Genomic DNA, 14,983 nt, shown 5'->3' on the forward strand with positions numbered 1-14,983 from the left:
TGGATGCTAGATAATGATATAGAGGCAGGTAGCATGGCCCCTGGGAAACAACTGTGGACGAATATTGTTGCCCTCATATCCTGCTTGTAGGGATTTGATTGGCCACTGTGGAAAGTAGGATGCTGGGCTAGGTAGGTCTGAGCCAGCAGTTCCCATCTTATATTCTTATCTTGGCTCACATACCACGCACAGCCTCTGAAGTACATTTACAAAGCATTGTACAGATTTGGTGAGCTCAACAGTGTAATATTTTACCCCCTAGTGTAATGTTTACTGCTTATCTAATTAATGTTTTAGCAAAATTTCCATTGCTTTTACTCTGCCACCAAGGCTTTGCCAACATGCCTACATTCACTTTGGAATTAGCACTTGAGCCAGACAGTAAGAATTACTGCAAAAGCTACTTAAGCTCTCTTCACTGCTTCTCTCTAGCTCCCTGGTGCAAGGTAATTAAAGTGCATAAAACAGCTGAGCTAAATAAATACAAAAATTGCTTGGTTTCTGTTCTTTTCTTTTCTTGGCCCACACACATCGGACCACACTCTGCATGTTGCTAAAGGTCTGCCGCACTTATAATCCATATTTTTTCTTTACAGGCCAGACAGTTTAGAAAAGAATCAAGATCTGGAGTTTGAAAGGAACAAAGAACGATTTGAGTTCTTAAAGGTATGGTAAGAATTCTTTCAATTCTTCCTCTTTACAGAGGGAGTGACAGAGGAAATGGCCCTCTTTTGACCCCAGAAAGTAAAGAAACCTAAGTTTATAGGACAGGAGAGGGCAACATGCAGGCTACTTCCACCCTACTCTTTGCGTCATCAACCAAAAAAAAGTCATAATTTGGCTTAAAGCAAGGCTCTTGGGGACCCATGCACCTTGTTTTCAAGTAGATTAGCACTTTTAGAAGCCTTCCACAATCTACTTGAAAACAAGGTGCTTAGAGCCCCACGTGCCTTATTTAAATGCTTGTTGTGGTTTTTTTTTTTCTGTTGAAGGAAAGGCAAACATTGAGCTACCCATTATAACTTGACTATCATATAACTCAGCCAGACAATAGATGGAAGAACAGAAGAAAGAAGTCATTTTCTAGACAAGACTGTAGGATTTTGTTTTTTGTCTTGTGCAGTTTTATTTTTCATAAACATGGATTTTTGTCTTTACTATTTACACCCGATTTTTTGATTCTGTATAACTACAGACCATAATGTGGTGTGACTATACCATTTTGATAACACATTTTTCATATTTTATTTCAAAAATAATGGACCTGTTGTGGATCTCTAAAGGTTGGATGATGAAGCTTTGAAAGAATCTGAGAGGCTGAAGGTTGGAGACAGGTTCTGTATCCCATCCTTACTAGCTCTTCAGGTCCTGTTTATAATGGCCTATGGCTAATAAGTATTTCAGATGTGGATTCTTCAGATCCTGGTACCGACTGGCAGGAATGTCTTCTGGTAGGACAAAGTAACATGCTGGCTAGACCTTAGCTTTTCTTGTATCTAAGTGTGTTGTATCTTTTGTGTTTTAGTGGGGCTCCCAAGCATTCCAGAACATGAGGATTATTCCACCAGGTTCAGGGATTATCCATCAAGTGAATTTGGAATACTTAGCAAGAGTTGTCTTTGATCAAAATGGATATTATTATCCAGACAGTGTGGTAGGCACTGATTCACATACCACAATGATTAATGGCTTAGGAGTTCTTGGCTGGGGTAAGTGATCCCTTAGTACTTAAAATGTGTTTTGCAAATTTTAATTATGTGGATTAATGTGTGGATTTTAATTATATGACTTGGCTGGCAAAAATATATATAAATATAACTGCTCTGTGTGGTCTTCCTCACTTAGTTACTTTGGTGGTTAATGGTGCTGGTTTATTACATACCCATGGCTAAGACAGCAGGAGTAGAACCAAGAGAGTGCTAGGATCACATCTACACTGGTTTACAGAGAGTGGATAAGTAAGAAAATGAATGTAAGATCCCCTGAGGATGTTGTGCTGGGGACTTCATCATCTGTACTGAGGCTACAGTATCAAGAGTGGCTCAGGACTTCATGATCACTATAACAAAGAGTCTATCCCAATAGGTATCTGGTGGTCTTGGAGCAGAGGACTTCTGCAGTTCTATTGTCACAGAGATATCAGTGTCGATGGGTTTTACACTTATTAGGACTCAGAATCTCTGTGGGAGTTGATTAAGATGGTCCACCACACAATGTTTATGGATCCAGATGGCATCCCTAAAGTTTTGGGAAATTTTCCTTGGTGCCTGATGGGAAATTTTGTTTAAGGCCAGTTGATAGCTGGAATGGACAGATGACCAGGTAGATACAATACCTTTGACCATTTCCCCCACACCCTAAGTGGAAAACAGACCAGCTCCCTGTTTTTAGGAGATGCAATATAACCGACTAGTGACGTGTGGACTACAGCAAAGTTGGCAAACAATGCATGTCAGTCCCATCAAACAAAGTAGAAATCTTTTTGAAGGTCTACTCTATGGCAATGCAAGCACCAAAAAAACAAAGAAAAAGAAATTCTCACTGCCATCGTTGAGTCTGCAACGAGCTTTCCAGTGGAGTGTTTCATGGCCGGAGGCCTTTTATGCCCTGTTGCCCAAGAAGAGAAGGCACACAAATCAGCCAATATGTTGTGCATATAGTACTTTGCAAATAAAATGTTGTTTGAGTCATTGACCCAGGCCCAGTGGGAGTCACTGTTGTCCCTGCTTGTTCAGTGATCATGGATACTTTTGAATTTATAGAGACTGCTGAATGTGGATAGAATTTCTGGGAGAAGTGAGGGCTAATCATTGTTCTGTTAGATCCTTGCCCTTCCTGGCTCCTAAAGAAAGATCAGGGAAGGGGGATTGGTGATGTGAGTAAAGATAGTGACTGGTTGCCTCCCCACACAGTAAGGCAGTTGTTTCTAGTTATCTAAATTGTCAACTTGAACACCTTTGCTTAAAACCAATCCCTCTACCAGATAGTATTGACGAGTTTGTAAGTTTTCCATTTTCTGCAAGTATGGATTCCTGGATCAAACAAATTATGTGAACCGTTTTCAATCTGACTTCAGACTTGATTACGAACAGAGATGGTTTTGTGGTCTAAGAAACTGGGCATTGGAGGTGGTGCTGCTTTTGCAGGATCTCTCTACAACCTTTGATTCCTTGGATCTAATAACCAAGCTCTTGTTATAATAAATGTGTTAGTTAATCAGAAGGTAAGAAGAGAAGAAAAGTGATTTCAGAAAACTCTGAGCAACCTAAATTTATTTAAAATAAAGCTACAAAAGTAAAAACCATTGCAGCATTATTTACAAAAATCTTCTCTCTTCTTGGCTGACAAAAGAATAAAACGCTGCAAGATTAAAATCCAATTTAAACCACTTATTACTCACGCTAATCACTGCATAAGTTGGAGACAGACAACTTGAAGGTCACATACACACATGTCACTCCATTTTAAAGAACATCTTTGTCTTTTCCAAATTTCTGGGATGATTGACCCCATATCCCACGCAAACCAACAAAAAGTTGGACCCTCTCTCTAATTCCAGAAGGACTTGCTTCTTTTGGGATTCCCTCATTCCCCCAAAGTTTCTGAAGGATATCCCCCAATGCCAGTTAGTCAAGCCTAATATACCAGTACATACAATGTATTGAATAAACTCTTTGAGGTTTTTCCTGTGTTATCTTAGATTCAATCGTTCTCAACCTTGAGTTCCTCCAGGCATTTTAAACTTCAGCTCCCAGAATCCCTGATCATTGGTCAAGCAGGCTGGGACTTATGGGGAAATTGAATCCAAAACATTAGGAGAGCCATAGTTTGAACCACTGTCGTTACTTAGATGGTAACATAGGTAAATTCAGCCATTTCGTTTCAACCAGATGCGAAAAAGAGGCATGGGCAAACTAACAGTTCTGTACAGTCTCAAGGCTGTTTTTGACAAGCCCCCCAGACCTTCAAACATACAGGTAGTTCAAAGTAAATTTGAAACGACCAAATCGAAGGGAAAGAGTTCAATAATTAGAGAGTCCACAAATGCAATGTAATTTCTGAAACCAATCAATAACCATGCCAGCCCAAAAGAAAGAGGTAGCTGGCATCGTTATCAACAGATATTTGTGATGCAGCTGCTTGGCAGCATGTAACTCTTCTTCCTCCTCCCTCCTCACCTTCCCAGTCTTTCTCTCAGCCTCTTCAAGACTTCTCATTATCTGATGTTCTACCTTGTCTCAGAGCCTGACACACAGTGGCACAATACGCCGGCTTGGGGTGGCAGTAGGGGCATGGCATTTAGAGGACCACATGCCTCAACACTCTCCCAAGCTGATGTCATGCCGCCCATCTGCCCAGACGGCAAGCAGCATTGCAGCGCTCCATGATTGGGCAGCGTTCTACACCACATGCCACACGTAGTGCCAAAAAGCCAGCAATTCTGCTGCTTCTTTTGGGCCTGAAAATGCTGGATCAGGGTCAACGCATGTGGATTGCCATGGACCCCAATCTTGGCACTCAAAGGGATGGCGTCAAGCTGCCCTGTCAGGGCCATCTATACCAGTATTCAGTTACATTAGAACTTTTTTTTTAATTTAAACATGTAATATTCATATGATCATACAACAAAACATTTGCGTAACATTGTTTATCAACAGAATTATCGCACGGTTATCCAATACTGTACACGGTAAGGTAACATTGTCTCTTCTGTTATCTTCCTGGATTGGGCCTTGATCCAGTTACATTAGAACAAATTGACATGTCCTCTTCCTTCATATTCTCCTCAAACCTTTTCCGTCCTGCTATCTCTATCCTCCGGCTCCACGGGGCTGCATTGCACAGAGGTGTACCCAATGTTTGGTGATCCTCCCCCACCAATCTGGTTTACAGGTTCAAATCGAAATCTTCAGAACATTTTCAGCTATGTTAACCACGTTGGCCTTGCTTTTCTGCTTCTGCCTGGTCCAGCTCTGCCAAAGATATGCATGCCTTTTATGAGTGGAAGGTCAAAGGTATGGCCACCATTGTGGTATTTTCCTGAGAAATGTTACGGCAGGACTGGATTTTAGAACAGAACTGAATCTGAAGGATAGCATGACCACTTTCTTTCTTTCGCCATGTGATGATTTGATGTTGTTTTGTTCGAGTTCCCTGTGTCATCTTGATGGGTGCTTACCAGGCTTTGATGGAAGTAAGATAATACCCAGAGAGAGGAAAAGATAACTACAGGAATTGTTGTGTTTTTGGTGATAACAATTTGTGATCAATTCTTGTTCTGCCTCATCGCTTCTTTCAGCACCAGGAAAAGACTTTTTTTTTTTTCCCTAGGCCTGTTTAGATCTCACAGACCTTTTAATATTATTTAAAACCTTTTGTTTTATACTCACAATTACATTTTAAAGCATTTATTGATTCTGTGATTCACTTGTCAAATCAGCTGCAGTATCATATCAGTGTGCTTAAGTAAATCATACAGGTATAACCATCCTCCTTAAAGAGTACAAGGAGACAAATCCCTGCCCCAAAGAAGTTAGCTAGTACTATCCTTAACTTAAAGCCTATTCAGGACAAAGTTAAGCTGCATGTTTAGACGCATTGAACAGGTCATTGAAACAAGGACAGTAATGCATAGAGTAACTTAGTTGGAGATGGGGGTTAAATGTATTTTGAAATCTGATAAGAGATTTGTGTTAGGTTTTCAAATGTTGTAACTGTTGCTGCATCATAAAGTGTATTGTTGACCTTTGCTGGGGAACACAAGTGAGAGAGTGCTATTGCAGCCCATCTGCTTGTTGCCTCTAGGCTTCTAGTTGGAACCAGAATGTTTGACTGGATGGGGCCTTTAGTCAGATTCTGTATGGCTGCTACTAGGTTCTTATGACCTGCAAAATACTCTTACTGAAGGTGAATACATACAACTTAAAAGTACAAGACAGCAAGAATATTTCCACTGCCCATATTTCAGAACTAATCAGTTTTTTTATCAGCTCATTTCATGTCTTCAATATTGTCTCATACTACCTTCTTTTCACTTCTTGTTTAACTGTCTGTGAAGAAAACAGTTTTGTTTAATGATTGCCCTTTTTATTGAACAGGTGTGGGTGGCATTGAAAGCAGAAGCAGTGATGCTGGGTCAGCCGATCAGCATGGTGCTCCCTGAAGTGATTGGTTACAAACTGATAGGAAGTCCTCAATCACTTGTCACATCTACAGTATTGTTCTCACAGTACCAAGTAATAAACATGGCATCACTCCATAACTCTAGTCATTTCATTTCTGGAAGGAAGAGGTGGGGCTATAGCTCTCAGAGTCATTTATCATTAGCCATGTTGGGTGCAGTTTTGCAAACAGTTCAAAACAGCGTGGATGCAGTACTGTCCTCTTTGTCCTACTCTGAACCTCTTATAAGAATCGCATCCAGTGTAATTATAATACTCTTGAAATGGCTGGTATTTTTTGCTAGCCAGTGAAGCACAATCTTTCTTCTCTCATCTTCTTTAAAAGACTGGGAAGAAAACAGGTTTTTCGAGTAGTTGCATACATACATACATACATACATACTGTAATGTAACTGAAGGTCAGCAGAATCTGTCAGTGAAAGAAACAGAATGTCCAACAATAAAATGAACAGGTATATTAATATGGCAAATGTCCTTTACAGATTATAGTCAAATAAAATAGACTTCTCAAGTCTTAGAAACAAGTTACAGCAAAATGTTTTTTAAAATACAAAATTACTATTGTAAATAGCTTACATACAAGTTGTTAAATATAACCTGGAGGACAATAAATTTACTGTTTCTTGCAAGAAAGAAGCTGTAAAGGCCAAGACAGTTCTTAATACCTGGACCCTTTGTGACTTTGATTTTGACTCATTCTGTAGTTTGACACACTACAGAGTGACACACAACAGGCAAACTAAGCTAGAATCTTAAACACGTTTTCCTGGAAGTGTAATGAAATCTATGGGACTTGCTTCCAGATTCAAATAGATTGTCAATCAGGTACTTGTGGGCTTTGTTGAGAAATTGAGATTTGTCCAGTTGTGGAATTGGGAGATTTCAACCTTCAGATACGTTGTGCTGTGGTGCTTTCTATTCTAAAACATCACATAGAATTAAGGACAGTGTCACCAATAGGACTGTAATGCAGTTTTTCGTATCTGTTTCAAGCATCTACGCCAGGTTGGCGAGTGTTGTGGGTCAAATTTTGTAGAGTTCTTTGGGCCTGGGTGTTGCCTGCAGCTAATCCATTGCGCGTATCGAGCCACTATAGCCAACATGTTGCCCACAGAATAGGGAGCCACTGCACATCTTCCCAGATTGGAATGAAGTCCAGCATCAAATACCCTCATCCAAACGGTGAGTGGCAGCAACACGCCTCAGCTGTTGAATATTGTTGGTATTTTGGTAAAGCTAGGGTGACTGCCATAATTCCAGTCAGATGAAGTAACATCTGGACCATAGAGCCCAATTATTCAAAATTAACCATGGTTGCCATTTAACACCTAGATATGCGCATAGACCTTCCATCACACAACCCTAATTGTGTATGACGGAAGAGTTTATTTAAGGTTTTGCAACAAAATGTTTCTCATTTGTTTCTCAGTATGCCGAAATACATGGCTCCCGCTTGGGTTACGAAATTAAGTCGGTCCCGCCGGCGCTCGTCTTACCGATGCATTTCGCAAGCCGAAAAGGGCTGTCCGTTAGCGCGGCAAGCCGCTCTTTTGAATTTCGCGCCGAAAAAATTTCGTAACCCGAAAAAACCTTCGTAGCCCGGAACAGTTTTTCCAATCTAACTTTTTTCGTAGCCCACGGAATTCGTAACGCGATCAAATTCGTATCCCGGGTACACTGTACTGAAAACTAACCGTGTAAAAGCCATTTTGTTTGTTAGTCACTGGTTGGTAAACAAACAATGGTTTTTTAAAAGGACAAAGAAGTTTCACATCATAGTTATAGCAATAAAATGTTCCCTTCATTTGAAAACTGGCTTGTTACAAACAATAGTAGGAACGTACTTCCCTCTTGGAAGGAATTGGAAGTGACAGTGGGATCACATGAGCCTTGGCTCTCACCTGCTTTGTTGATTAATAACCAGTTACAATGCCTTGACAATTATAATCTGAATTGGGGGCGGTATTCCCTGAGTTATGTGCCTTAGGATAAATTGGAATAGTGCAATTTGTGTTTCTTCTCATGTGCTTTAGTCTGGAGTCAGATAGTATGGGTTAAATTACTTAATTGCATTGATTATGGCAACTAAAAAGTAATCAATTGAGGTTTCATGTTAATTATGGATATGGCTCGTTTGTTTGGTCTTTCTTTTAAAATATAAATCTTGGAGATTGCAAATTGATGTTATTCGGGCTGTGTGTTAGGCCGTGATCAAGAAAAAGATTCAAAATAGAAAGTACCACCTTGAGGCTGCAGGATGGTTCAGAGATTTCAATAACTCATCTCGCAGGATCCGGATTTACTCAGGTAGGTTTTCCTTAAATTTTATATAGTTCTCAAATAAACAGTCATATCTCTCAGAAATCCTTCTGCCACTTTTGATAACCTGGGAAAGTATGGGCTTTCTAAAATGGTGAAACGTAGTGATCAAGTCATAAACATTCGATAGTGAGAAAACAAAATAGCGAAGGCATGTGTCCTCAACACCGTGCCAGTAGGGGTGGCACTTCCTTTAGTCATTGTTCAGGTGCCATATGCTAAAGTGATGCTTAATGTTCACATGTAACAAAATTAAAATAAGGAGCATAAAAATCTACAGCATTTCATCCCAATCATTGGTGTTCTCAAACCTTTTACGTCTTAACCAGGAGCCCAGGAGCCGCGCCCGCGCGAATCACCCCAGAGCCATGGTGACACATCCAACGACTCCTGACGAAGTCGCAAATAGGAGTGGAAAAGAGAATCTTCTTTTGGACGTGGTTTTTGGGGGGCTACCTTAGTAGCCCCAGGGTGGGCTTCTTCTGGGCACTCCCGGAGGGCAATGCTTGTGGTAAAAATGCCACACCCTAGGGTGGGCAGGAAACCACCCTGGATCTGCTCATCTGTTTCAGGCCATTTTTTCTTCTCAATTTAATCCTTTTTGGGTTCTCCTCTGCTAATCTCATTTTACATATTGCTTTTTGGATATGTTTGTAGACCACACCTATTTATCCCTTTATATTGAAAGAACGTTCTAACGTTTGTTAGGGAATTCACTTTTCTAGGCGCACACTTAACAGAAATGCTTGAGATCAGTATCGGCCAACCTTTCATTCTTATTTTCACATAAGGAAATTAACAGTAATAACTCATCTATAAGTACTCGTTTTGGCCTAACGTTTTTTATTCAAGAATTACTATATTTCCTGTAAGAAAGTAACTATTAGGCCGACAATATTATCACCCCTGAGGAATATTTAAATAATGGGAAAAATGTAAGGAAAAAAACTCATGTGGGGGGGAGTAAAAAAGCACCTATGTTGGACTGAAGCATTGCAAGCTTGCTTATTTTTACACAAATCGATACCCAAGAAAAAGCTGTATCTCTGTTACATAGATTATAGAGTTGAATCTCCATACTGTAGGACCCCACCATGCGGCAAGCGGCCCTAAAAGAACAACAGACAAGGTTAGGGCGCTGAAAATGAAAAGGATTGAACATGCCTTGGGAGCAAGGTAATGCCTCTTCTTTTGGCAGTGAAGATGAGTTATTTTTTTCTGAACTACAGAAGTCAATACTGCTTCATACGTGCTGGCTTGGAGTCAGTCCCGTTCTATAATTTTACATGATAATTCAAAGTATTTCTCTGAGCCAATGTCTGGCTAACAGAATATGCTGAATCAACTTAACCATTCTGAATCAGAGTGCACATGATAGTAAGTGTTAAAGAAAGTTATTCAGAATGTTTAGGCAACTACCAGCCAGTTAGCATGGAGGAGAACTGTGATCCTCCAATGATGTTGAACTATCAGTTGCTGATAGAGAAGACAAGTCAACTACAGCCAAAGGCCTAAGTTTTTCCCACACCCTGACATCTTCATCAGGACTGTTTTTCAGATCCATTGTTATCTCATTTTCTGTTTAGTGATCAAGTAGTACCTTTGAACCAGAATGACTGACAGACTACATACTACTCTGTTTTCCCTGCTGTTTATTCTTTTCCCCCGTCTATGTGCATCTCTTTCCTCTCTCTTCCCATAAGTTAAAATGACTCTGTTTCCTATTTGCTTAGTCGTGTTACAAGGTTTAAAGGTTTCCAGATTGCCTCTGAACAATCATGACAAGAAAGTAAATTTGTTTTACAGTGACATGGAATTTTTGAACTTCACATGGGTTCGGCTCGTGATTGCTTGCCATCACTAACTGTAACAACACAGTAAGCCATCTGTTACTGCTAGAGCAGGTAGTGTATGGTTGTCAGCATGCACAATCTTTCACTGTTAAGTTGGTTGGGAAGCAATTTCACGAGTTCGCCCTCATGGCACAACCAGGTCACTAGATGGAATAGAATTAATCATTGGTTTAATTTTGGTGTGACACAGTTGCTTCCAAGTGGAATTGAGCACAGATTCCATGTCTACTAGTTATAAGTTTGTCTTTTTGTAATTTCGTTCATACCTAGTAGAATAAACTAGCATGTTGTAAAAAAAAAAACACCGTAACATCTGTATTATGAATAAAATTCCAGGTTGATAACGTTATAGGAAATTGGGTCCAAAAACAGTAGTTGTTCAAGTATATACTTTGTTTGTTCGATGTCTTTCTGCAAATCTGGTAATTCTGTTTACTCAGACACTAATGCAATTCCTTAAGAGAGGAATGTACGACATTCTCACAGATTCTCACAACCAATCCATCACCCCACCAATCCGCAACCCCACCCACGCACCAAATACTAAGAAAAGTTTCCAGAGTCTCTTAGTAGAGGACTTATTAAACAATCCTTGAACCTGTGCATAGAATACAACAGTTGGCCCTTCAATATCCAAATCCACAATTTGCAATCCATTGGAGTCAACCAACCCATGGGCTAGAAAATATCTTTAAGAATCTCAAAGCAGATCTTGATTTTGCCACTTATTATATAAGGGACAACAAATAACAAAACCAAGTTACTAATCCTTGTATATAATGGTCTTGAGCATTCATGGCTTTTGATATCCATGGGTTTTTTCTTCAAAACCGAACCCCAGTGGATAACCAAGGGCCCAATGCATCTTCTGTTTGTTTCCATCTGAGGTCATCACAACTGTTAAATCTGACTGTAATGAGAGAGTGTAATCGCGGGTGCACTCTAGAGTCCGCTGAGCACAGTAAAGCTTAACTGTTAATTACTCCTTACCTCCACAGATTCCTAAGAGATAGTCAGGAGGGCCAGTACGCTGGTCATTAGAAGAGTGTAGTCCGTCTTGGGGTAGTCTAAAATTCTAAAAGAAGCACAAACAGATTTACTGTCATGACTGGAAATGAGGTGCTTATGGATTTGGGATCCTAGGTACAAAGAACAGGGATGGGCTTTGAGTAAGAGTAAGGACTTGTGGACAGGGTGGGTGGGCGTGCTATCACGGCTGTGCCTTAGCAAAATGTCTCCAAGCTGGGTCTGCTACGAGCTCAGAGAAAACAGACCACAACAAAAGATTTTTGCTTTTTCATTATAAAAGGAGTCCCTTATTTCAACATAATTATCCATCTGTGTCCTTGGTTGGTCAGAGGTGTTCTTGCACATCAGATTAATCACTGGGTTCTCCTTCTGTTGCAGAGAAAACAAATGACATTACACTTTTGGTCAAAAAGGGGTATAATAGTGGAAGTGGATGCTTTGCATAAAGAAAGTTCCACATGAAAACCTGATTTCTCCTATGGAAGTAGAGAAGGATTCTGTCCTGGGTCTTTGGAGGGCCACTGACTAAAAGACAGTACAAACTAATGTAGGGAGTATCTGTGTTAGAGAAAGGTTTCCATATGATCATTGAGTAGATGACTGTGCATTTGTGAACAGGAATTGCTTGCGAAGAAAGCCTGTGGGAAGCTGTTTGGCCGGTGAACCATATATCAAAACTAGCCTGTCCCCCGGAAGTGAGTAAGTCACTTACTAGCTAAGGGAGAGTGGTGTTATGCTTAATACCTTGCTCAACTGGGGTAAGACAAAACTAGTTTTATTGTATTTATTTATGCATTTGGTTTAGATCTGAGTTGAACGATTTGTCCAATATGTATATCAATACAAAATGGGGTTCCCCAGTGTAAGAAAGCAAATGCTTACTTCACAAGGGTGAGGAAGGGGACTCCCTGGACCCAAACTTTTCAGCACTTGAGCCTCTGCAGTCCCATTTTTAAAAAAGTATAAAAATCTCGTCCAGTGCATACAACATCCAAAGCCATGACAAACCTCCAATATCCCCACCCCCAAATAACTGGTATTTTTCTCACAGCTACTGGGATGCTAGATGTTCCCGACTCCTCCTGTTCTATGCAGAGCTTAATTCAGGTGCCCCAGCTGAATACACAGAAGACAAATGTGTAGAAGCTGCAGTGGTTCATTTGCTGTATAACCCTGACCCCAGACACACACACACCTTTCCCATCTTTTAGCATAAGATTCAGATTGGAGGAGATGGTGCTGGGGAGTTCCTGCCCCTCCTAACCTTATTCCATGCAAATTTTAGGGTGCCATTGTGTAAGTCATTTGAATGTTCCCAAGTAGGACTATAGATAGTAGGTGTTTGTGTGTCATGTTGACCAATTCTATGTAATGTAAATAAAACAATTTGCCATTTGTTTTCAATTCCGTAATGTATTAAAGTGGAAAGAAATGGGAGATGTACATGTGTGGAATGCATCTGGGGTTTTGGCTTTGGTCCACATACATCTTGTCTCATATATTTTGATGTAGACCATGACCAACTATGTTGTTATACAAAAATGTCATATCATTATTTTTAAATAAAGCGTTTCTTTGCTGTTCATTCCAGACGGAGATAGAGGATAGTATGATTCAATATGCTGTGCATGAAAAGAATAAAGCAAAAATAAAACCAAAGCCACCCTTCCGTGAATTACAAAACTGGTCAGATCCAGAGAAGAAGGCTAACTGAGAAAACTTTGTGCTCATTTAATTACGTGTGTCCTGCCTTCCAGCCCGCAAATGGTCCTAAAGCAGTTTGCGAAATTCCTGTTGTATAAGAGTGGGCTTGAGATAGCATATCCGAATATGGTTTATACATGTGGCCCAGGAGAGAAATTCAATCTTAATTCAGTTGGCTTTCGTCTTCCAGGCTCTCATGGCAACGATTAAGTGCAAAAGGTAATCTCAGCAAGAGCCTTTTAGGATGGCCGGGCAGAAGCATAAAGTTTGGCCACTGGTAAAAATTACAGGGTGGTCTAGAGACTAGGAGTGCCTTCTCCTGGCTAGATGACAGCACTAACGCAGCAGCAGCAGTGTGCACCCGAGAATCCTATCTGTAGCAGCTTGGTTGGGGGAAAAACTGTGCCGACCACCATCGGTCTGCCCATTATTGTAACAGAGGGCAAAGTACTACTCGGTACTAACTGCTCCTGTGCAATCTCAAGAAAAGTTTACAATTGGTGTAACCAGAAATATGATTTGTAAGTCTCCAGGAAGATTCCAGCCGCATCTCTACAGTGATATTTTGAGCATGATAATGTGCTTTAACATATGATTAGTATGACTAACCTTTTGACAAACAGTATACTACTTTTGTTAGGATTTGATCTCGCCACACTAATCGATTTAATATTATCTGAGGTTTGTTGTGTTGGCTATGGAGTGGGGGTATGACATGTATGTAACAGTGGACTCTACCCGAGCCGGTTGTGGGAAGCATACTCAGGTACAAAGAACTACACTTTCCTGCCTTGGTTTAACAAAGAATTAAAGAGGCAATTAACGTTAGATAAATGTTATCAGATTGACCTGAGACCCAAAGCGGAAGTGTTTTAGTCAAATACAGCAAGAGAGCAAGGTAAATATCCTAGTCCTTAGGAACAATAATATTGTGCTTCATTGGGAAATCGGTGTCTCCATCTCAACCGCCATCTAGTTTCCCATGGGATATTATTATAGTAATCAGTCCAGGAGTTTAGAGTTTTTATTTTCACACTCATGGAAAGTGAGGATTTTGTGAGATACGGAACCGTGCTTGTTAAGCTTTACAGCCAAACCTCATGAATGTCCATCACTAAGTGCATTTGTAACATGTGCAGGTATAAATACCACAGTTTCATGCAGCACATATATATATTGTTCTTTCCTCCAGTTATAAATAAAAATTTGCCTGTTTGAACCTAATTGAGACTTTAATGGATCCTGATGAGAGAAAGAACAAGTATTATAGTATTAATGTTAATAGAAAAGTTTGCAGCAAGTGTACACCACCTCCTAATATGAGTTTCAAATCTAAAGAATGGCTTACAATCTGATTGAAAAACTATCTGGTGACATAGAAAGTAACCATAAAATGCAAGGCCTTTTGAGAGATTCAAGGATGACAAAAAGTCCCCTGATTTAATATTTGACATATAAATAGATTTGGTGGAACCTTTGACTAACCTCAACTCGACTGTTCGATTAATTAATTTCATAGTGTGTTGTGTGTTTGTTTGTGTGTGTGTAGTGTGATGTGTGTGATGGGTTGTATAGGTTATATGTAAACCTGATAGGTTTCCCTTAGGGTCACTAGGAGTCCAGAATGACTTTTGACTTTAAGAAACAAGACACTGTGAAATCAGATCAGAAACTCATTTTTAGAAGGGTCTGCGTATCATAGTTGAAAAGATTATGGACTTCAAGTCCCAGAAGCAACCAGACTGGACCTCTTGGGCCCCCCCCCCCATCAAAAGAAATCTATTCATCTCTGATATGGCCAGCAATCCTTATTTCAACATTTGGAATGGTTTATGTTGCAGTGGGGACATATATACACTGTTGGTTGGAATGTAAATATGCCAGAAATAATGGAAA

General features: G+C 40.1%; 1 protein-coding gene across 1 annotated transcript in view; it reads left to right on the forward strand.

Annotated features, from left to right (window-relative positions):
- The first annotated feature begins 540 nt into the window (after window positions 1-540).
- The window catches only part of ACO1 (aconitase 1), a 73,272-nt gene continuing 58,829 nt past the window's right edge, over window positions 541-14,983 (forward strand). Inside the window, exons 1-2 of the mRNA XM_042454622.1 lie at window positions 541-666; window positions 1,526-1,709. Coding sequence (XP_042310556.1) covers window positions 1,550-1,709 — 160 coding nt within the window. The 5' untranslated portion in view covers window positions 541-666; window positions 1,526-1,549. The remainder of the gene's footprint in view (window positions 667-1,525; window positions 1,710-14,983) is intronic.

This window comes from Sceloporus undulatus, chromosome 2 (assembly GCF_019175285.1).
Source record: "Sceloporus undulatus isolate JIND9_A2432 ecotype Alabama chromosome 2, SceUnd_v1.1, whole genome shotgun sequence".
NCBI classification, from domain to species: Eukaryota; Metazoa; Chordata; class Lepidosauria; order Squamata; family Phrynosomatidae; genus Sceloporus; species Sceloporus undulatus.